Below are 23323 nucleotides of genomic sequence, written 5' to 3' on the forward strand. Positions count from 1 at the left end.
TCCAGGAAGAAACATTCTTATGATGTTTAGAGCCCTTAGCAGATATTGGGGAAGGCTCCAGGCAAGATTCCGCTGATGAAGATGACCAAAAGTCCTCTAACCCAGGGACTACTCAGAAGGTGCAACTATCTGTCTAGGGGAAGAAAGCTTACCGACATCTGTAGCAGCAGGCCAGAATTAGATTTTCATAATGGTAGCCTGGGCTCCTATTGCACTGGAGATTTTTGGGAAACGAAGGTAGGAAACACATGTAAAAAAGAGAAGATTCTGGCTCTTGTAGAATCATGATCTCCTTAGGGTTTGTAAAAGATGACTCAGATAGTGCCCTGAGAACTGAGTGAGGATCTGAAGTCTGTGGCGCTGATTTCTTTGGATGCCAAATCCCCGGTACCAAGCATTTTGATGTATGGGGGTGTTTCTGATCTCCAGTACCAATTGTGTGGCACCCAAAGTAAAGTAAGTGCAGAAGAAGCTCTCTGGACTGGTATCAATTCAACAGCCAGCATTACTGAATGTGGCCTCCATGCCACCAGAGTACTTTGGTGCTTGCTTCTTATGAAGTACCAGGGATTCAGGCATCCTCTTGGTACTGAATTTTCTCCCACAGGCAAAAGGGGTCTTTGACTGTTCCACTGGGACCTTCTTCTGAAGTGGCAAGTTCCTGTCAGATTTGAGAGGCCTCTTTGCACCTTGATGGCTATGAGGGATTTCTCTTACCTCCAGAGCTCTCAAGGCATGGCTCGAGCAGGAAGGGGCTGTGGTCCCCACTCTCAGAATCTCTAAGTTAGAAGCTGCTCTCATGGATTTCTCTATGAGGTAAATCTTGAGCCCGGACTCTAGATTTGTGTGTGTGTTTTTTAATACCTTACAAATAGCACACTTAGAAGTTACATGCCTCTCCCTGAAACAATATAAGCACACATCATGTCCACCTTCCAACAGAATAATTCTTCCACACAACCGACAAGCTCTGATGCCCAGTGAGGATGGGTGACGCAAATAGCCAAAGCCCAGTACAACTACTGATTACCTACAAACTACTTTTTTGTAAACCAAGGGGCAACAAAACAAGACTAATAAACCTAAGACTAATTATTACAAAATTATGTAAGTAAGAAGTAGGGACATTAAGAGCTTTAAGCTTTCTCTCAGGGCAGTCAGCAGGAACTGGCTGGTGGCCAAGATCGGTCCACCTTTTATGCTCTTGGGTGAGGGAAGTGCATATAGGGTGCATGTCGAAGCCCTAGTGAACACTGCTAGAGAAAAGCTTTCCAAACTTCTGTATAGAGGGCACAGACACACCATGCATGGCATCCACATACATGGGAGCTCAAAAAAGGATCTGTTAGTTGCAGACAGATTTAGATGAAACATGGTGAACAGTAAGACTTACCTTACTCTCAGATCTTGTCTCTGTCTCTTCAGTCTTACTCTCTATACTTATATTAAGGTCTGTAAGAACATCAGAATCCTGGGCCACTATCACGCACTCTTCCTTTGGAATGTTTTGCATGTGGTCAGACGAGCCCTTCCTCTTCGCCGCCTTTTTCTGCGACTGCGTGTTGTCACTTTTTGTTTTTCGCTGTCTGAAGTGAGCAAGCTGTGCAGGAAAGATTGAAAGAGATAAAGGGAGAGGTAAGTGAGGAAAAGATAACAAGACCACAAGAGTAACACACTCATGGATAACAAAGAATCTCTTGATCTCTGTAGACGTGCATGTTTTGTCAGAACCTGCTTTATCTTCCTACTTACTGCACATTTAGTTTCTATCTAGGCAGCAGCATAATTGACAAAAACACAAGTTAGACTCATTTCAAGAAAAGAAACAAATTTTTACTAATACTTTCCTAATTGATACTTTTCATGTTGAAACAATCCAGAGTTACAGCCAGATAAATTAGTAAGAGACTAAGTGTTGTCCAAATATTAGAACCAATAAAAATGAGACAGTCTTGAAGGCTCTCTGAGAGTCCTACAGAAAGAAACATAGCCTCTTAGAAAAATATCTTAAAATATCTTAGCCACAGCAAATACAAAGACTAGAACTGAAAAAGGTGAGTCTTCTTGCCCTTCCCCTCCCAACAAGAGAATATATAGCAAAACTTCCCAGACAGAAAGCAGACTGAGGTACATAAATAGAAATTTAATTAAGGCAAGTCATTTTAATTTCTTCTGTTGAAGAATCAGATGCTCTACTTTATCAAACTAACACAGCCCAATGAAGCCCTTGGGATTTCCAAATAATGTCACCCATCAAAATCTACTACCCATCTTTCCTCAGTACCTTAAACAGCTTAAAGAGGATTACAGTATTTTAAACTCTAGCACTGTATGTAGGTAGCAATTCCAACCAACATCTCACTCACAGCATAAGAGCAGACATTCTTCTAATAGGGAAAACCCGTCACCAAGGTTACAGCCATAGGTTATCAACCATACAGGTAAAATACCTTTATCATTATATAAGAAAATATATTCAAAATCATAATAGGATGTAGAAATCTGAGAATGTAGAACTACTGCATGCAATCTATACAAAAATCAATACCTGAAATAGTTTGTTTTTGCTGTGGTAAAACTCTACTGAAAGAAGCAAGATTGCACTTTTCATTTCACTTGTTTCGGGAAGTGTATTTACCTTTAGAATTTTCTGAAATAAACTAATTCCTTATTTTTCATATCTACAGCAACTTGTGTAATGATAGATTACCTAACAGCAGCTGTGCAATTGCATACCTGTTCTATACTAGATGATCTGTTTAAAGTGCTTAAGACCATGTCCCTTTGCTAAAGAAGGAATACCAAACACCTCCCTACTCTTGAAGTGTTTATGCAGGCCACTTGATATGTTAAGATTGGTCAGAATCTCTTTTTTTTTTTTTTTTTTTTTTTTTTTTTTAAAGAGTGAAATCTTAAAGTTTCTAGCACCTATATTTCTTAGATCAAATGGGAAGATTAACAGATGCAGTGTTGTCTTCCTGAGTCAGCAGAAACACAGCCCTAAAAACTAGTTGTAACTGAGGCCATGTCTGCACTTACCGAGGATCGACGCTGCTGCGATCAATGCAGCAGGAGTCGATTTAGCAGATTAGTGAAGACCCGCTAAATCGACCGCAGAGTGCTCTCCGCTCGACTTCAGTACTACATTAGAACGAGAGGAGTAAGGTAAATTGATGGGAGAGTGTCTCTCATCAACGCAGCCTGGTGTAGACACTGCAGTAAGTCAACCTCAGCTACATCAACTCCAGCTACATTATCGTAGCTGGAGTAGCGTAACTTAGTCGACTTATCCCAGCAGTGTAGACAAGGCCTGAGATGCAAACACCATTCTTCACAATTTAGTGTTAACACTAGACCCTAATGATGCTGCGTTGCATACCAACAATAGCTACTGCATTGCTGATTAATTCAGCAGACAGAATGGGGAAGGGGGCAGAGGGAAGCCTACAGAGTAAAAGAGTAATGGAACTAGGGGTTGCTGCAGGGAGAGGGAAAGGCAAAGAAAGAGGAGAGAGAAACAGGAGGGCCAGAAAAGAGAATCAAAAGGCACAAAGAGTGGTAGTTCTAACGGTGGGGAAATGATCTCAAAGTGAGGTTGAATAAGACAATAAAGTACTTAAATATTAAAAGTTTAGCTACCGCACAAAGATTATATTTGACTTTGACTCCTGATCTTTGTGCAAATCTCACATTTACATCAGTGGGAGAGCCACATGCACTGCTCATTATCAAAATTGTAACTTGGTCCACCAGTTTAAATGTATTTTATTAAAAAAATACCACACAAACACCAGTGGCTATACTTGAGCTCCAAGTGACTACATAAGGCACAGGAAAAGATGTCTACACAAGAGAGCCTACGAATGCACAACTATGTCAGCATAGCCCCATAGCGTAGATGCAGCATATACCAACCGGAGTTTTTCTGCCAGTGTAGGAACATCACCTCCTGAATGACTTTAGCTATGCCGATGGAAGCACTCTGTCAGCATAGTCGCGTCTACTCTGGGAGTTCTGTTGGCATAACTATATTGGTCGGGGTGTTTTTTTCCACACCCATGACTGACACAGCTTTGCTAATGTAAGTTTTAAGTGTAGACCAAACCTGATATTTGTTGGGTGCAGGTTTTATGGACTCTAAAAGACCCTCATAATTTGTTGGGTCTTTGGGTGGCTGAAGCTTTGTTTGGTTTTGACCATAGTGGAGGAGGAGAAGAGAGAGAGGGCATTCTGAGGGAGAAAGTTGGAACTTTAGGCTAGTGATGACAGACTCCTAGTGACTGAGGAGGAATTGTCCTGGATTCCTAATGGTTAAAAGTAGTGAGTGTTGCTGTGGGGAAGCAGAGAATGCAGTGTATGTAAAATTTATTTTTGTGTACCTTGTGGCATAAAATAATGAATGTAAAAAACCTATTTTTGTTAATATTCACAATACTTTAAACACATTACCCAAGACTGTGACACTGCACCCCATATTCTTCATAAAGATATGATATGATGATATGATTATGGCATAACTATGATGTATTTTATGCAAGATAGGTCATGTAAGATATCATTGAAAAGGTTATGATTTACTGAATATAATTATCCTATTTGTATGCATGTATCATTGTTGTATCTGAAGTTAGGAATATTGTCTATATCTATTACAAATGTGTTTACACATGGGGAACGCCCACTAGGAAGAATGCACTCAGTCTAGATGGCTGGCTGGGAAGGGCCCATTCAGGTTAATGAGCTATTAGGAAAACAATAGGCCTTAGAAGAAGCTTATCTCCCTCTTGGGGGAAAGGGGACCCTTCCTGAGGACACTACAAACTGCCTCTGACTCATGGCTGCTATGACACTACAGCCACATGTGACCAGGTCACCTGGCACTGGACGCCATCTTGGGATACCAGTGTTTTCCCACTGACTGGCATGGGAACCAAGCTTTGAAACAAAGGGTTCCCGCTATATGCAAAAGCTATATAAGGCGGTGGAGTGACATCATCGGGGTTGTTCACGGACTCCCTGCCCAAAGAGACTCCTGGAAACACCTGAGGAACAAAGACTGAACTGGGGGTAAGTGCTGGACTCAGGCTGAAGGGATTTTTAGCCTGTGAATGAAACACCTGGGGATTCCAATCTGTAAGTTAGTGCAGCTCGCCCCTTAAGAGCCTGCAGCCTGCTTGCATCATCATTTAGGGTAAGAATTTACTATTCATATCCAATCTATGTAGTATATTAAGCTTAGTGTGCGTGGTTTGTTTATTTGCTAAGTAATCTGCTTTGATCTGTTTGCTATCCCTTATAATCACTTCAAATCTATCTTTTGTAGTTAATAAACTTGGTTTTGCTTTGTCTAAAACCAGTGTGTGTGGAATCAACTCGGGGCAGAAAGCTGTTGTATATTTCCTCATCACATTGCGGGAGGGAGCGAATTTCATGAGCTTACACTGTACAGTTCTCTCTGCAGTGCAAGATGGTATAATTTTGGGTTTTACACGCCAGAGAGGAGGTGCATGCCTTAGGAACTGGGAGGTGCCCTTGCTGTGCCTCCCCACGCAGAGCTGATGTCAGCATCTGTATGTAACTGCAGCTGGGTGTGTCCCTACCTGTATGTGTGCTGGTAAAGGGCAGGCTGGAGCCTGGAGAGGGCTTGGTAGGCTGGTCACAGCAGTACAGTGTAAAGGGAGCCTAGGCTGGTGGGTCGGGGGGGGGGGGCTCAGTGGTACACCAATTTCAGGTGGCACTCAGGGGGAACCCGTCACAAAGACATTCACATCTCAGAAGACACGTTGGCAGTTCTAGTGTATTGCGTTATTCACTTTACAGAGAAGACAGAAAACGAGCTCCCAGAATAGTCCAAAACCATGATGTCATCATGTTTGTTCAAATGAAAATTAATTAAAAACTCCCACTTATACAATTTGAAAAAATATACAGTTACATAAATGGAAACACATGAAATCTGAAAGCTGATTGCAGATTTACATGTCTAAAGTATTATTAGTAACAAAAGGGAATGACAAGGAGTCCAGTGGTTAAAGACTATCAGATTTATTTGGGCAGAAGCTTTCATGGGTAAGCTTGAAGCTGAAGGCTTTTTAAAGTAAGCTAACTCTTTTTATTCATAGTTAAAGATAGAAGAGAAGATTTGGACTGGCAGTACAAAAAAAAAAAAATACTCAAGGAAGGGCACCAAAGCTCATGCTGTTGTACCAGCATTGTTTTTCTAAGTAAATAAGACACCATATATTGGATGTAGATCCAAAAGTGTATTTAGGACCACACTGCTGGTAGGATATGGAGTTAATCTCTGACTAATTTAAATAAAGGGATGCTTTATTAAACAATAAAGTATAATGTTTCAAATTTGGATTAAATGAAAAACTGCACATTCACAGTACTTTACAGCTAGTTATCCACTGGATCCGTGAGTTTTTCAAAAAGTAGGGATGCCATGGATTTGAAATTAGTTAACCTTCTGGCTAGTAAACTCAAGGTACTTGCTGTTTTGTCAAATGCATGTGTATACATAATACTTTCCCCCTATTATGTTGTTGCATGTCTGAAATTTAGCATTCTTGTAAACACAACTGCAATTTACCAAACGAGAACAATTTACCAAGATTTGTAGTGGATTCTCCATCACTGGCAATTTTTAAACCAAGATAGGATGTTTTTCTAAAAGATCTACTCTAGTTCAAACAAGGGTTATTTTGGGAAAGTTCTATGGCCGATGTTAAACTGGAGGTCAGTCTTAATACTCACAACAGTCCTTTCTGGCCTTGGGATGCACAAATCACTGATGTGAGTTCCGGGGGTGAGATGAAGGCTGGCAACAGCTGGTTTTACTAATGGTGTAACAGATTGCAGAAACTGAAAAATTAGGTTTTGGTCTATTTTTGTCAAGTGAAAAAACAAAACTAGTTTTGTTTTTTGTCTCCAGGGTGAATAATTTGTGTCAGCAAGGATTAATTCAATAGAAACGCAAGATATGTGTAGACATCTAGTAGCACATTTTAGTGGATGGTGAGATCTTGTATCAAATCCAACTAGTTATAAAAACTTAACACTTTTAATAGAATGATTCCATGATTATAAATTATACCACAATTTCAAAAGTGAGTATGAATCAATTTTCTAATAATATGAAGAATTTATAGAGAATAATCCCGGTAATAAAGCACTTGTCACAGGAATAGCAACTCTCCACTGCATTCTCCTATGAACAGGTTGGATTATGAACAGGAGGCTGCCAGGCAACTCTCCAAGACCACATTCCACAGGCCACTATCTTCTGATCCCACTGAGGAATACCAAAAGAAACTACACCATCTGCTCAAGAAACTCCCAGCTACAGTACGGGAACAAATCTACATGGACGCACCCCCAGAACCCCGACCAGGGGTATTCTATCTGCTACCCAAGATCCATAAACCCGGAAACCCTGGACGCCCCATCATCTCAGGCATTGGCACTCTTACAGCAGGATTATCTGGCTATTTGGACTCTCTCCTCAGACCCTACGCTACCAGCACTCCCAGCTATCTTCGAGACACCACCGACTTCCTGAGGAAACTACAATGCATTGGTGTTCTTCCTGAAAACACCATCCTGGCCACCATGGATGTAGAAGCACTTTACACCAATATTCCACATGAGGATGGACTACAAGCTGTCAGGAACAGTATCCCTGATGAGGCCACAGCACGCCTGGTGGCTGAGCTTTGTAACTTTGTCCTCACCCACAACCACTTCAGATTTGGGGACAACATACCTTCAAGTCAGTGGCACTGCTATGGGTACCCGCATGGCCCCACAGTATGCCAACATTTTTATGGCTGACTTAGAACAACGCTTCCTCAGCTCTCGTCCCCTAATGCCCCTCCTCTACTTGCGCTACATTGATGGCATCATCATCATATGGACCCACGGAAAGGAGGCCCTTGAAGAATTCCACCTGGACTTCAACAATTTCCACCTCACCATCAACCTCAGCCTGGACCAGTCCACACAAGAGATCCACTTCCTGGACACTACAGTGCAAATAAGTGATGGTCACATAAACACCACCCTATACCGGAAACCTACTGACCGCTATACGTACCTACATGCCTCCAGCTTCCATCCAAGACACATCACACGATCTACAGCCAAGCCCTAAGATACAACCGAATTTGCTCCAACCCCTCAGACAGAGACAAACACCTACAAGATCTTTATCAAGCATTCGTAAAACTACAATACCCACCTGGGGAAGTGAGGAAACAGATTGACAGAGCAAGACGGGTACCCAGAAATCACCTATTACAGGACAGGCCCAACAAGGACAATAACAGAACACCACTGGCCATCACATACAGCCCCCAGCTAAAACCTTTCCAGCGCATTATCCACGCATTATCCGCGATCTACAACCTATCCTGGAAAATGATCCCTCACTCTCACAGACCTTGGGAGGCAGGCCAGTCCTCGCTTACAGACAACCCCCCAACCTGAAGCAAATACTCACCAGCAACTACACACCACACCACAGAAAGACCAACCCAGGAACCAATCCCTGTAGCAAACCTCGTTGCCTACTCTGTCCCCATATCTACTCTGGCGACACCATCAGAGGACCCAACCACATCAGCCACTTCATCAAGGGCTCATTCACCTGCACATCTACTAATGTGATATATGCCATCATGTGCCAGCAATGCCCCTCTGCCATGTACATTGGCCAAACCGGACAGTCCCTCCGCAAAAGAATAAATGGACACAAATCGGACATCAGGAATGGTAACATACAAAAGCCAGTAAGTGAACACTTCAATCTCCCTGGTCATTCTATTACAGATTTAAAAGTCACTATCATTGAACAAAAAAACTTCAGAAACAGACTTCAAAGAGAAACAGCAGAACTAAAATTCATTTGCAAATTCAACACCATTAATCTGGGCTTGAATAGGGACTGGGAGTGGCTGGCTCATTACAGAAGCAGCTTTTCCTCTCCTGGAATTGACACCTCCTCATCTATTATTGGGAGTGGACTACATCCACCCTGATTGAATTGGCCCTGTCAACACTGGTTCTCCACTTGCAAAGTAACTCCCTGCTCTCCATGTGTCAGTATATAATGCCTGCATCTGTAACTTTCACTCTATGCATCTGAAGAAGTGAGGTTTTTACCCACGAAAGCTTATGCCCAAATAAATCTGTTAGTCTTTAAGGTGCCACCAGACTCCTTGTTGTTTTTGTAGATACAGACTAACACAGCTACCCTCTGATACTTATTACCATTTGATGTCTGATTTCTGACCTGTGTGAAATGAACTTTTAGCTTCCCTATTTTCATGGACAGGATTGCACATGACAAATTATTGTCAGTACTTGCATTGTTGAGAATCTCAGAGAGCCAAGAACTGAATGGTCTGTGGAGTCATACTTTCACTGCTAGGGGATGTGGATTTAGGCATATTACTCCACCAATGTGGAACTGAAGTCTTTGCTGTGCAAACTAACAGTAGCCTTCACTTTCTGTTGCTGTCAGATATAGCATTACAGTTCATTTAAAGAAGCTGAAAGCACTTTGATAAATTGATTAAAAGGTGGTCAGATTTCATGGTATAGTAATTTTTGCAACTGCCCCGTATCATTTGCTGAAATACCACATGTAAACTTTCTACCAGAATACACCTCAAAGTATCACAGTAGATACTGCCAGATGGCCAACAGCACAGGAAGCAGGCCTAGGCTTCCCTCTCTAGTCCATCAGTGAAAATACAAGTCACAAAGCTGAGTTGAAATTATTGGCATTTACTCTCTAAAGGCATTTACTCTCTAAAGGTCCTTAACTTAGGGCATGTCTACACTTGCAAAGTTACAGCGCCAGCTGACAGCTGCCTGCGCAATAGCTTGTTCACATTTGTGGTGCTGTTTGGAGTGGTGCACTCTGGGCAGCTATCCCACAGAGCACCTCTTTCTCTTTTGTCAATAAGACTTGTGGGAAAGCGGAAGGGGTCACGGGGCATCCTGGGTCCTGTCCCAATGCCCCGTGATTCATTTTTTCACATCCCAGCAATCCCTGTGCTTCCATTCGCATTTGGCGCCATCTTTCAACGGTTTGTGTACTGTGCGCCCTGCCCTGCCTCTTTCTCTGTGCAGAAATGGATCCCAAGCTGTTGACCAGAATGCTGCTCACACTGACCAACAGACCACGAGTGGCAGTGGAGTTATTCCTTAAACTACAAAGGCAAGAGGAGTGCGACATTGATGTCGCCACGCATACCAGCTACGACACGAGATTGTTTGTGGCATTCACGGAGGTGCTGACCACAGTGGAACTCCGCTTTTGGGCTCGGGAATAAGCACTGAGTGGTGGGATCACATCATGATGCACATCTGGGATGACGAGCAGTGGCTGCAGAATTTTCGCATGAGGAAAGCCACATTCCTGGGACTCTGTGATGAACTCGCCCCAGCCCTGCAGCGCAAGGACAACAGAATGAGAGTTGCCCTGTCACTGGAGAACCACGTGGCGATTGCACTGTGGAAGCTGGCTACTCCAGACAGCTACCGAACGGTCGCTAACCAGTTCGGAGTGGGAAAGTCGACCGTTGGGAGTCGTGTTGATGGAAGTGTGCAGGGCCATTAATTGCATCCTTCTCTGAAAGACCATGACTCTGGACAACGTGTGAGACATTGTGGCTGGCTTTGCACAAATGGGCTTCCCTAACTGCGGAGGGGCGATAGATGGCATGCACATTCCAATTCTGGCACCAGACCACCTAGCACATTAATCGCAAGGGGTATTTCTCAGTGGTTTTCCAGGCGCTTGTGGATCACCGTGGGCGTTTCACAGACATTAACGCAGGCTGGTCTGGAAAAGTGCATCTTTCGGAACACTAGCCTGTTCAAGAAGCTGCAAGCAGGGACTTTCTTCCCGGACTAGAAGATCACCGTAGGGGAAGTCAAAATGCCCACTGTGATCCTGGGAGACCCCGCCTACCCCTTAATGCCATGTCTCATGAAGCCATACACAGGGCAACTTGACAGCAGGTTCAACAGGCTGAGCAAGTGCAGAATGACTGAGTGTGCATTTGGCCATTTAAAAGCCCGCTGGCGATGCCTGTATGGGAAGCTGGACATGGCTGATGATAATATTCCTATGCTTATAGCCGCATGCTGTACACTCCATAATATTTGTGAAAGGAAGGGTGAAAGCTTCCCTCAGGGCTGGACTGCAGAGGCTCAGCGTCTGGAGGCTGAGTTTGAACAGCCAGAGACCAGGGCTATTAGAGGGACACAGCGTGGGGCCATAAGGATCAGGGATGCTTTGAGGCAGCAATTTTATACTGAAAGCCACCTCAACTGCTAGCAGAGCACCTCACCCTCCCTGACTGAACTAACCTTGTTATCTCCATACTGATTTATACCTGCCTCTGGAAATTTCCATTACTTGCATCTGAAGAAGTGAGGTTCTTACCCACGAAAGCTTATGCTCCCAATACTTCTGTTAGTCTTAAAGGTGCCACAGGACCCTCTGTTGCTTTCCATTAATATTTGTTGCTGTGCTCTGGATTGCAGTGCTTGTAATGCTAGGAAGTGATTGGTGCACATGATGCAAGAAGGGGCCTTAACATAATTGTATGTTGCTTTGCAGTGCTCTTTTTCCTTTCACTTAATAGAATAAAGATTGCTTTCAAACAAACAATTCTTTTATTGAAAGACAACAACCAGAGGAGAGGGTCAAACAAAAAAGAAAAAAAATCAGCAGCAGGGAGGGAGTTGGGGGAGGGAAGATCTCAAGAGGAGGAGGGGTCCCGGGATGGCTACAGATTTGTGTATGTCCAGGGATCATGCCCAACCTTCTCCTTTGGAGTACGATGCAGCGGGTGCTGTACTTCAACAGGGCCAAACTGCAGAGGGATAGGCGTTGAGTGCAGTGAGTAGTGGACTGGGAGGAGTGAAATGCCGCGGGTAGAGAGTGGAGCCAGGAGGTTGACAAAAGCGTGTTGGCACACGGGAAAGAGTTTTGCGACAGCAGGGGAGGGCGGGTGCGGAGCTGCTTGGTTTGAAGAGCTAGTAACGCCTGGAGCGTGAGCATTGGCCTGCTAAACCCAGGGCTGCGAGTTCAATCCTTGAGGGAGCCACTTAGGGATCTGGGGCAAAATCAGTACTTGGTCCTGCTAGTGAAGGCAGGGGGCTGGACTTGATGACCTTTCAGGGTCCCTTCCAGTTCTATGAGATAGGTATATCTCCATATATTATTATTATTATAACTGTTAAGAGCCGCTCTGTGACTTCTTTCTGGTGTGCCGCATTCTCCTTTCGGTCCCTCTTCTCGCTGTCCCGCCACTCCTTCAATTCCTTTTTCTCAGTGGCAGAGTGCATCATAACCTCACGCATAAAGTCCTCCTTAGTTCTTCTTGGACGCTTGCTAATTCTTCACAACCGTTCTGCCGCTGATAACAAAGAGGGAGGCTCCCAAGGTCATCTCTGTGAAGTTTAAATGCAACATTTTACAGAAGCAGTATTGTTTGCAACACAGACAACACTGTTTTACTGCTTTAAAACACAGCCAGTACTCACACACCTGTCACTAACTGGCTGACCCCAGAAAGCACACATAAGCCACAAGACCCCCAAAATGGTGAGTAGTCGCAGAGGCAGGGTAAATCACTGGACCCTGCTGTACACTGGGCACGTGGCTCTTGGGCGCTTGGGGAGAGCCAGCACTGTTGGGTGGGCCTGATAATCATTCCTGTCCCCACACTTTCCACAGAAGGTGATCATTATGGAAGATACCTCACTGCTGAGGGTGAGCAGGGAAACAAGGGAGAGTCTTCTCCAAGCCCGCGGCTTCCTCCCTGACCCCTATGCAGCTAGCCTGTGTGCAGCAATGGTCCGTCGCCGTCCCCCCCATGATGGCACAGTGGCGCAGGAAAGTTGCCATTAATGGGGCAAGAAACAAAGCAGCTCTGCCGAGGAACCTGCGGCACAGAATTGCCCAGTATCTCCACAAGAGTTTCCTGGAGATCTCTGAGGGAGATTCCCGTGAAGTGCAGGAGCGTATCAACAGCCTGTTCCGCCACTCAAACTAGGCATGAGGTGGGAGACAAGCCTGCTTTCTGCAACCCTCCTGCCCCCAACAACTTGCTTCAGCAATTCCCAAAATCAGATCCACTTACCAGGGGCCTCCTCTCCTGTTTGCGCTTTGTCAAGATCCGACTGCTGTGTCTGGCTAGGCTCCTCCAGGATAGAAAAGAGCTCCTGACTGCATGCATCTTTGGCCTCCGAGTCATCCTCTGCCTCTGGGTCCCCCTCCCCTTCTTCATCCAAGATTTCCTCCTCCTGGCTCGGTCCACTCTCGACTGGCACGCGAGCCAACAAAGTATCCACAGGGGCCTTTGCAGTGGAGGTGGGGTCACCACCAAGTAGCACGTCCAGCTCTTTGTAGAACCGGCAGCTCGTGGGTGCAGCACCGGAGCAGTGGTTTGCCTCCCGTGCCTTGTGGTAGGCGTTCCGCAGCTCCTTCACTGTGACGCTGCATTGCAATGTATCCCGGTCATGACCCTCTTCTATCATGCATCTAGAAATCTGTCCATAGGTATCATAATTCCGACGGCTGGAGCACAGCTGTGACTGCACTGCCTCCTCTCCCCAAATGCCGATGAGGTCCAGCAGCTTGGCATTGCTCCAAGCGGGGGATCGCCTGGTGCGTGGAACAGGCATGGCCACCTGGAAAGATGCGCTGAGACCACTGCATGCATCACCGAGCAAACAGGAAGGGGACTTTCAAATTTGCAAAGGAATGTATGGGGTGGGGCTGACGGTTGGTCACCTGAGGGCAGGGCAGTAGAGTTCAAACTGATGGCCAGAGAGGTGAGAACAGACATGTGGGACACCTCCTGGAGGCCAATCACAGCACTGTAATCATCACCATGTCTACACTGGCACCGCAGCACTGTAGCCCTGGCGCAGAAAGCTGTACGCCTCTCATCGGGGTGATTTTTTTAGAGCGCTGCATCTGCGCAGTTTCTGTGCACTAAGTGGCTTGGCAGTGTTTACACCTCAGGAGTTACAGCGCTCAAAGTTGCCAGTGTAGACGGGGCCTTAAAGTGTAAATCAAACAAATTAGCTTAGGCCATGGCTACACTTGCAGCTGTAGAGCGCTTTAGGTTAAACCAGCCTTTGGAGAGCGCACTACGGAAAGCACTCCAGTCTGTCCACACTGACAGCTGACAGCGCACTGGCGTGGCCACATTTGCGGCACTTGCAGCGGCATTGGGAGCGGTGCATTATGGGCAGCTATCCCAGCGTTCAAGTGGCTGCATCATGCTTTTCAAATGAGGGGGTGGGGTGCAGTGTCTTGTTTATATGTGGGGGGGAGAGAGTGAGTGGGTTTTTGGAGTGCTGAGAGTGTGTCAGCACGCTATCTTGTAAGTTCAGATCCCCCTAGCCCCCCTGCCTCTCACTCACTCAGTAAATGTTTGCTTTGCCCCGTTGCAGATAAGCAGCCGCTGTCTGAAATGGAGCTCTGAAAAGGCACTTCCGCATTCCTCAGCCGATTTCACAACAAAGAGAAGAGAGGCCACTTGATTTAAGAGGATTATGGGATGTTTCCGGAGGTCAATCAGAACACTGTAATTTAACTCCCCATTTACACTGGCCATGGGGCGTCTCAGCCAATAAGCAACAGCCGTTATCCCTCTCGTGGAGGTGGAGTACCAGGAGTGCTCTAGCCAGGGAATCAGAGCGCTCTACGTGCCATGCCAGTGTGGACGGGGAGTAAGGTAGAGCGCTCTGGGAGGCTTTATTGCGGTATAAAGTGCCAGTGGAGCCAAGACTTGTGTTATTGTTTTTTCAGTTACTAACTGGATTAAATTTGCTAGTAGAAACATAAGAACATAGCCAAGGCCCTGCATACTCTGCAGCAAGCGGGAAATTTTGCTACAAGGATCCTTGATTCTATGGCACTCTGGTGAAAATTCTCAAAGTTCAGTGGCAGTTTTAGATACATTTTAATAATGAGTTTTTTAAATCCACTATGCAAATGAATAATTCAATCATAACAGTAGTTCCTGTATTTGATATTAAATGTGTTTGTTTTATATTCTCCCCGCATTTTAAATGCCAAATGTTGTCATCTTGAATTTTCAAAGTTAACTAATTAAGATGAATGGGGCAGTTCACGCCTCTGAGCTATTACTTCAGGTGGTCTGCAAACTACTGGCCAGGTCTACATTCAAAAGTTAAGCCAACCCAGCCATGTCGTTCAGAAGTGTGAAAAAGCCACACTCGAGCCCTGTAGTTAGGCCAACCTAACCCCCGTTGTAGACAGCCCTACGTAGATGGAAGAATTCTTCCATCGACATAGCTACTGCCTTTCGGGAAGGTGGAGTCACTATAGCAATGGGAAAATCCCTTCCGTTGCTGTAGTGAATGGCTATGCTGAAGCGCTACAGTGGCACTGCTATAGCTATCCTGCTGTAGCATTGTAAGGGTAGGCTAGCCCACAAGAAGGTCTGGTCCACACAAAACTTAAGTCAACACAGCTCCATCAGTCAGCAATGTGAAAAATCTACACCTCTGACCAATGTAGCTAAGCTGACCTAACTCCCAATATAGATGCAGCTACATAATGGAAAAAATGCTTCTGTCGATGTACCTATAGTTGCTCGGGGAGGCGGTATTCTTACACTAATGGAAAACCCCTTCCATTTATGCAGGCTGCAGCTACACTACAGAGTTATGCCAGCATACCTACAGCAACGTACCTATGCCAGTATGGTCTCTGTAGTGCACACATACCCAAAGAAAGTGTTGCACCAGTTTACATCCATTTCAAGGTTACCTTTGTATCCAGGGGTGCTAGAAATATAATTTTTTAAGAATAATGCAATTTGCAGAATTCTACAGCAAGTAGTGAATTCCACAGCAAATGCTGTTGCCATGGAACCACTGAATACACAGGACCTTTGTTATAGCAGACTTTCCCTTTCACTTGTTTAAGCTTATTTGACGCTTCTTTTTAGACTTCTGTGATACTACTGAATCTTTCCATCACACTTAATATTCTGCTATGATAGCAATACATCTTAAGTAACTTTGGCATTATTCTTGGAATCCAAGGATCTGGACTTTGATGATGACTAAGATTACTTGCAATATTAGTGCTGTAAGTTGGTATATTTTAATGCTGTAAGATGATTTTAATTCTTGAGTCCAGGAGCCTGAATTGCTTGTTTGTTACATTCCCTGCAATTCCTGGGGAAATCCTTGTGTGTTAGGGACATGCTATTAGAGAAGTTTAAAACCAGATTACAGTTGGTTGCTGTTCCCTCAGCCACAAGAACAGGATGCTGAAGATATACATGCTGGAATACAAATCTAATCAAATGGCTGCCTTTCTATTAAAAACCCAAGAAAACCTCTAGACCAGCAGTGGGCAAACTCTTTGGTCTGAGGGCCACATCTGGGTATAGAAATTGTATGACGGGCCATGAATGCTCACGAAATTGGGGTTTGGGGTGCAGGAGGGGGTGAGGGCTCTGGGGTGGGGACAGAAATGAGGAGTTCAGGGTGTGGGAGGGGGCTCTGGACTGGGGCAGGGGCTTGGGATGTGGGAGGGGCAGGGGAGGGCTCCGGCTGGGCGTGTGGGCTCTGGGCTGGGGCTGAGGGGTTTGGGGTGCAGGAGGGTGCTCCAGGCTAGGACTGAGGGGTATGGAGGGTGGGAATGGGATCAGGGCTGGGGGAGGAGCATGGGGGCATTGAGGGCTCTGTCTGGGTGTGCAGGCTCTGAGGTGGGGCTGGAGATGATGGGTTTGGGGTGCAGGAGGATGTTCTGGGTTTGGGGGGAGGGATAGCTCAGTGGTTTGAGCATTGGCCTGCTAAACCCAGGGTTGTGAGTTCAATCCTTGAGGGGGCCACTTAGGGATCTGGGGCAAAAATCAGTACTTGGTCCTGCTAGTGAAGGCAGGGGGCTGGACTCGATGACCTTTCAAGGTCCCTTCCAGTTCTAGGAGATGGGATATCTCCATTAATTAAAATTAATTAAATTAATTATTAAAATTAAATTAAATTAATTAAATTAGAGACCGAGGGGTTCAGAGGGCGGGATGGGGATCAGGGATGGGGCACAGGGTTGGGGTGCAGGGGAGGGGCTCGGTGGCATAGGCTCCAGGCGGCACTTACCAGAAGCAGTGGCATGTCTCCCCTCCGGCTTCTACATAGAGGCATGGCCAGGCGGCTCTGCACGCTGCCCCATACGCAGGCGCCGCCCCCACAGTTTCCAGAAGCAGCAGCATCCCCCCCGCCCCCTCTGCAGAGGTGCGGCACCGGGTAGCTCTGCATCAGTGTCTGCAGCCGCTGCCCCTGCAGCTCCCATTGGCCACGGTTCCCGGCCAATGGGAGTTGCTTGGGGTGGGGGCTGCATGCGGAGCCCCCTGGCCCTGGATGCCCGTACGCGTAGGAGCCGGAGGGGGGACATGCCGCTACTTCCAGGAGCCGCGCAGAAAACCCCCGAACTCACTTCCTGGCTGCAGTACAGAGCAGGGCAAGCCCCTGACCCTGCTCCCCAGCAGGAGGTCGAGGGCCAGATAATAGGGTCCGACGGGCTGTAGTATGCCTGCCCCTGCTCTAGACCAAGACTTCCTTGAGTTGATAACCTTCCATCATTCTCTCAGGAGGATGGCATTTCATCTTTACCCAGCACCCTCTCCCCCCAACAGCAGTAGAACTCCTGTGATCCGCAGTAAACCACAACCCTGCACCCCTCTGGCATAGGGTGACCAGATGTCCTGATTTTATGGGGACAATCCCGATGTTTGGGTCTTTTTCTTATATAGGCTCCTATTACCCCCCACCCCGTCCCGATTTTTCACACTTGCTGTCTGGTCACCCTACTCTGGGAGCTCACGCCTCTTCCCCAGTAGCATAGCTCAATACTACCCAGAACTCTCCTCTTCCTAGAATGGGATGTAGGTGGAGCAGAAGTGGGCAGTATATGCAGAGAAGCTAATATAGCCTGGCATTGTGTGAACTTTTTGCAAGCATCTTCTGTGGATATGTAGGAATGACACTGCAGCCATCCCTGTCTACTGCAACTCCACCCCCTCCTCCTAGGCAGACAACACACATTGCAGAGAGCCTTTCTGTGTCTATTGGGGGCAGATAGACTCTAGTGAGGTCATTAGGTATGGGCAGCATACTTCCTTTCCCAGAGCTGGGGTTTTAGCTTGAGTGCCACCTGCCCCAAAGTGGAGAGGAGAAAACCTATCTTTTTCCATCACTTTAGGTCTACATGCAGACTAGGGATTGGAGGTTGCAAGCCTCACCACGTTGATGTGCACCTTTGAATGCTTATCCTCACTGTAAAGCTAACTCAAGTTCCATGCACACATAAAAACCTTGAAATCAAGCATGGCGGTGGTTTTAATTCGAGTTGGCTGGCCAATCAGAGGGTAGACACTAAAGATCAAGTTAGCACAACTCATCAGCTGCTAAAACAACCCTTCTGTGCAGCTCAAGTATTATTTTGCAGTGTGGCTGCTCTCATGTGAGCTAGGGTAACTTGAGAGGAGTTAACTCAAGTGCAAGTAACTCAAGTTAACTATGCAATGAAGATGAGACCAAGAAGTTTTGCATGCCTTCCTCCCCCCACTCTTCTGGACAGACAGCTTTCCAGACTTACACTTGAAATATAACCAGCTGTGTATGAATTGGGTAAAGGAGCCTGCTCTGCACTCTGAAAAGCCATTCTATCCTGTGAAGACTATGAAAAGACACCTCTACCTCGATATAACGCTGTCCTCGGGAGCCAAAAAATCTTACCACGTTATAGATGAAACCACGTTATATCGAACGTGCTTTGATCCACCAGAATGCGCAGCCCCCCCCCCCCCCCCCCCCCGGAGCGCTGCTTTACCGTGTTATATCTGAATTCGTGTTATATCGGGTCACGTTATATCGGGGTAGAGGTGTAATTACCTTCAGGAAAGAATGTTTAGATATCCTAGAAATATAATCATAGTTAAAAAGCAGGGAGCGGGACTGACCTGCAGAAAATAGATTTAGAGGTTGAGCAGAGTCTACCAATACAAAATGAAAGTTGACTAGACATTTTACAAATTCTGTGACTCTTTGCTTCAGGACACTGAGTGGCGGCTTCAATGACGAAAGTACTATGCTTGAGACTTTCCGATACACAGTAGAACAGTCCCACCCCTGGACTGACAGCCTCTGTGCTGTTGCGGAGGATGGAGAACCTCCAACTGGAGCAGAGGGAAACAATCCCATAGTTGGGACCCTCCTTCCAGATGATGATGTGGTATCTTCTCACACTGAGGATACCTCTCCACGGGAGGGAACTCCAATTATTAGAAAGAGACAGGTATTAGTAATGGGCAATTCGATCATTAAAAACATAGATAGCTGGGTTTGCGATGACCGGGAGAACCGCATGGTGACTTGCCTCCCTGGTGCAAAGGTTGCGGATCTCTCAAGACATCTAGATAGACTTACACATAGTGCTGTGGAAGAGCTGGTGGTCGTGGTACATGTAGGTACGAGTGACATAGGGAAGGATAGGAGAGAGGTCCGAGGGGCCAAATTTAGGCTGCTAGGTAAGAGATTCAAGTCCAGGACCTCCATGGTAGCATTCTCTGAAATGTTTCCAGTTCCACACACGGAGGCAGTTGAACAGGCAGAACCGCAGGGTCTCAATGTGTGGATGAGACGATGGTGTGGGGAGGAGGGGTTTAGATTTATTTGGAACTGGGGGAACTTTTGGGAAAGGGGGAGCCTATACAGGAAGGGTGGGCTCCACCTAAACCAAAATGGAACCAGGTTGCTGGCACTTTAAATTAAAAAGGTTGTTGAGCAGTTTTTAAACTAAGGGCTGGGGGGAGAGCCGACAGGTGCGGAGGAGCACATGGTTTGGACAGAGACATCCCTTTTGGGAGGATCTATAACTAGGACATAGAGAATCTCCAGTAAGGAGGAGAGGATAGAAGATAATAAAATACGGGTAGGATCTGATGAGAAACAGTCAAATGAAAAAAAGTACCATTCAATTATATTATGTAATGGCAGACAGCTAAAAAGTGACAAGTTTTTAAAGTGCTTATATACTAATGCTAGGAGTCAAAATAATAAGATGGGTGAACTAAAGTGCCTCGTATTAAACAAGGATATTGATATAATAGGCATCACAGAAATTTAGTGGAATGAGGATAATCAATGAGACACAGTAATACCAGGGTACAAAATATATCGGAAGGACAGAACAGGTCGTGCTGGTGGGGGAGTGGCACTGTATGTGAAAGAAAGCATAGAATCAAATGAAGTAAAAATCTTAAATGAACTAAACTGTACCATAAAATTTCTATGGATAGTAATTCCATGCTCGAATAATAAGAATATAGCGGTAGGGATATATTACCAACCACCTGACCAGGATAGTGATAGTGACTGGGAAATGCTCAGGGAGATTAGAGAGGTTATTAAAATAAAAAAGGGGGATTTCAACTATCCCCATATTGACTGGGTACATGTCACCTGAGGACGGGATGCAGAGATAATGTTTCTTGACACTTTAAATGACTGCTTCTTGGAGCAGCTAGTCCACAAGAGGAGAGGCAATTCTTGATTTAGTCCTAAGTGGAGCACAGGATCTGGCCCAAGAGGTGAATATAGCTGGACCGCTTGGTAATAGTGACCATAATATAATTAAATTTAACATCCCTATGGCGGGGAAAACACCACAGCAGCTCAACAACGTAGCATTTAATTTCAGAAAGGGGGACTACACAAAAATGAGGAAGTTAGTGAAACAGAAATTAAAAGGTACAGCGCCAAAAGTGAAATCCCTCCAAGCTGCGTGGAAACTTTTTAAAGACACGATAATAGAGGCTCAAATTAAATGTTTACCCCAAATTAAAAAACATAGTAAGAAACCAAAAAAGTGCCACCGTGGCTAAACAAAGTAAAAGAAGCAGTAAGAGACAAAAAGGCGTCCTTTAAAAAGTGAAAGTTAAATCGTAGTGAGGAAAATAGAAAGGAGCATAAACTCTGGCAAATGAAGTGTACAAATATAATTAGGAAGGCCAAAAAAGAATTTGAAAAACAGCTAGCTAAAGACTCAAAAAGTAATAGCAAAAAAATTCAGAAGCAGGAAGCCTGCTAAACATCCAGTGGGACCACTGGATGATGGAGATGCTAAAGGAGCACTCAAGGATGATAAGGCCATTGCCAAGAAACTAAATGAATTCTTTGCATTGGTCTTCACAACTGAGGATGTGAGGGAGATTCTCAATCCTGAGCCGTTCTTTTTAGGTGACAAATCTGAGAAACTGTCCCAGATTGAGGTGTCATTAGAGGAGCTTTTGGACCAAATTGATAAACTAAACAGTAATAAGTCACCAGGACCAGATGGTATTCACCCAAGAGTTCTGCAATTTCACATCTGAGTTTCTTCAGAACTACTAACTGTAGTCTGTAACCTATCATTTCAATCAGCTTCTGTATCAAATGACTGGAGGAGAGCTAATGTGAAGCCAGTTACATCTAATTACATCACTAATGTGATGCCAATTAAAAAGGGCTCCAGAGCAGTGTTCTCTCTAATTTTTCCCACCCATGTGCGGAATCAGTTTTGTTACGTGCACCAATATGGAGGGGATGTGCACCTTCATAGAATCATAGAATATCAGCGTTGGAAGGGACCTCAGGAGGTCATCTAGTCCAATCCCCTGCTCAAAGCAGGACCAACACCAACTAAATCATCCCAGCCAAGGCTTTGTCAAGCTGGGCCTTAAAAACTTCTAAGGATGGAGATTCCACCATCTCCCTAAAAATTCATGTGGTGATATCCCCGGCCCCACTCCAGGGCCCGCACTGAGGGGCTCAGGGCCAGTGCAGAGGGTTCAATACAGGGGGTGAGGGCTCTGGCTGGGGGTGCAGGGATGGGGGGCTCAGGGCAGGGGCAGAGGGTTGGGGGACAGGGGTGTGAGGGCTCCATCTGGGGGTGCGGGCTCTGGGGTGGGGCCAGGGATGAGGAGTTTGGGGTGCAGGAGGGTGCTCCGGGGCTACAGTGGGCAGAGAGGACTCTCCCCAGCTCTCTCTCCCTGCAACAGCACCTGGGCTGTGGGGGAGAGGCGCCTCTCCCCGCCACAGAAGCTCTGTGGCCAGACTGCGCCACCCCAGCCACGGCAGGGCTGGGCGCCCCGGCCGGGCGCCCCAGCCATTGCAGGTCCGGACTGCGGCAGGGCTGGGTGCCCCAGCCGCAGCAGAGCCAAGCTAGGTTGGGGCCGGGGAAGGGGCACCCCTGCCCCGGCCGGTCCCTGGGCGGGTTCCCTGAGTGCCTGCACAGTGCTAAATAGGCTTCTGCGCGGCCACGTGGCTTACAGGGAACCTAGTTCCAGAGGTGATTCCAGCTGGTAAGCCTGACTTCAATACAGGGCAAACTGAAACTACAGTGAAGAACAAAATTGTCAGACACATAGATTAACATAATTTGTTGGGGGAGTCAACATGTTTTTTTAGAGACTAACAAATTTATTTGAGCATAAGCTTCCGTGGGCTACAGCCCACTTCATCGGATGCATAGAATGGAACATATAACAACAGTGTATGTGTGTATATATATATATATATACACACACACACACACACATACAGAAAAGAAAGCTTATGCTCAAATAAATTTGTTAGTCTCTAAGGTGCCACAAGTACTCCTGTTCTTTTTACTGATACAGCCTAACACAGCTGCTACTCTGAAACCTGTCAACATGGTTTTTGTAAAGGGAAATCATTCCTCACTAATCTACTAGAATTTTTTGAGGGGGGTCAACAAGCATGTGGACAAGAGTGATCCAGTGGATATAGTGTACTTAGATTTTCAGAAAGCCTTTGACAAGGTCCCTCACCAAAGGCTCTTAAGCAAAGTAAGCTGTCGTGGGATAAGAGGGAAGGTCCTCTCCTGGATCAGTAACTGGTTAAAAGATAGGAAACAGGGGGTAGGAATAAATGGTCAGTTTTCAGAATGGAGAGAGGTAAACAGTGCTGTCCCCCAAGGGACTGTACTGGGACCAGTGCTGTTCAACACATTCATAAATTATCTGGAAAAAGGGGTACCCAGAGAGGTGGTGAAATTTGCAGATGATACAAAAATACTGAAGATAGTTAAGTCCAATGCTGACTACGAAGAGTTACCAAGGGATCTCATAAAACTGGGTGTCTGGGCAGCAAAATGGCAGATGAAATTCAATGTTGATAAATGCAAAGTAATGCACATTGGAAAACATAATCCCAGCTATACATATAAAATGATGGGGTCTAAATTAGC

General features: G+C 45.8%; 1 protein-coding gene across 1 annotated transcript in view; it reads right to left on the bottom strand.

Annotated features, from left to right (window-relative positions):
- The window catches only part of PCNT (pericentrin), a 251434-nt gene that overhangs the window by 223076 nt on the left and 5035 nt on the right, over window positions 1-23323 (bottom strand). The window contains exon 2 of the mRNA XM_065413237.1: window positions 1394-1600. Within this exon, the coding sequence (XP_065269309.1) occupies window positions 1394-1600 (207 nt within the window). The remainder of the gene's footprint in view (window positions 1-1393; window positions 1601-23323) is intronic.

The sequence above is a fragment of the Emys orbicularis genome, chromosome 11 (genome assembly GCF_028017835.1).
Source record: "Emys orbicularis isolate rEmyOrb1 chromosome 11, rEmyOrb1.hap1, whole genome shotgun sequence".
NCBI lineage: Eukaryota > Metazoa > Chordata > Testudines > Emydidae > Emys > Emys orbicularis.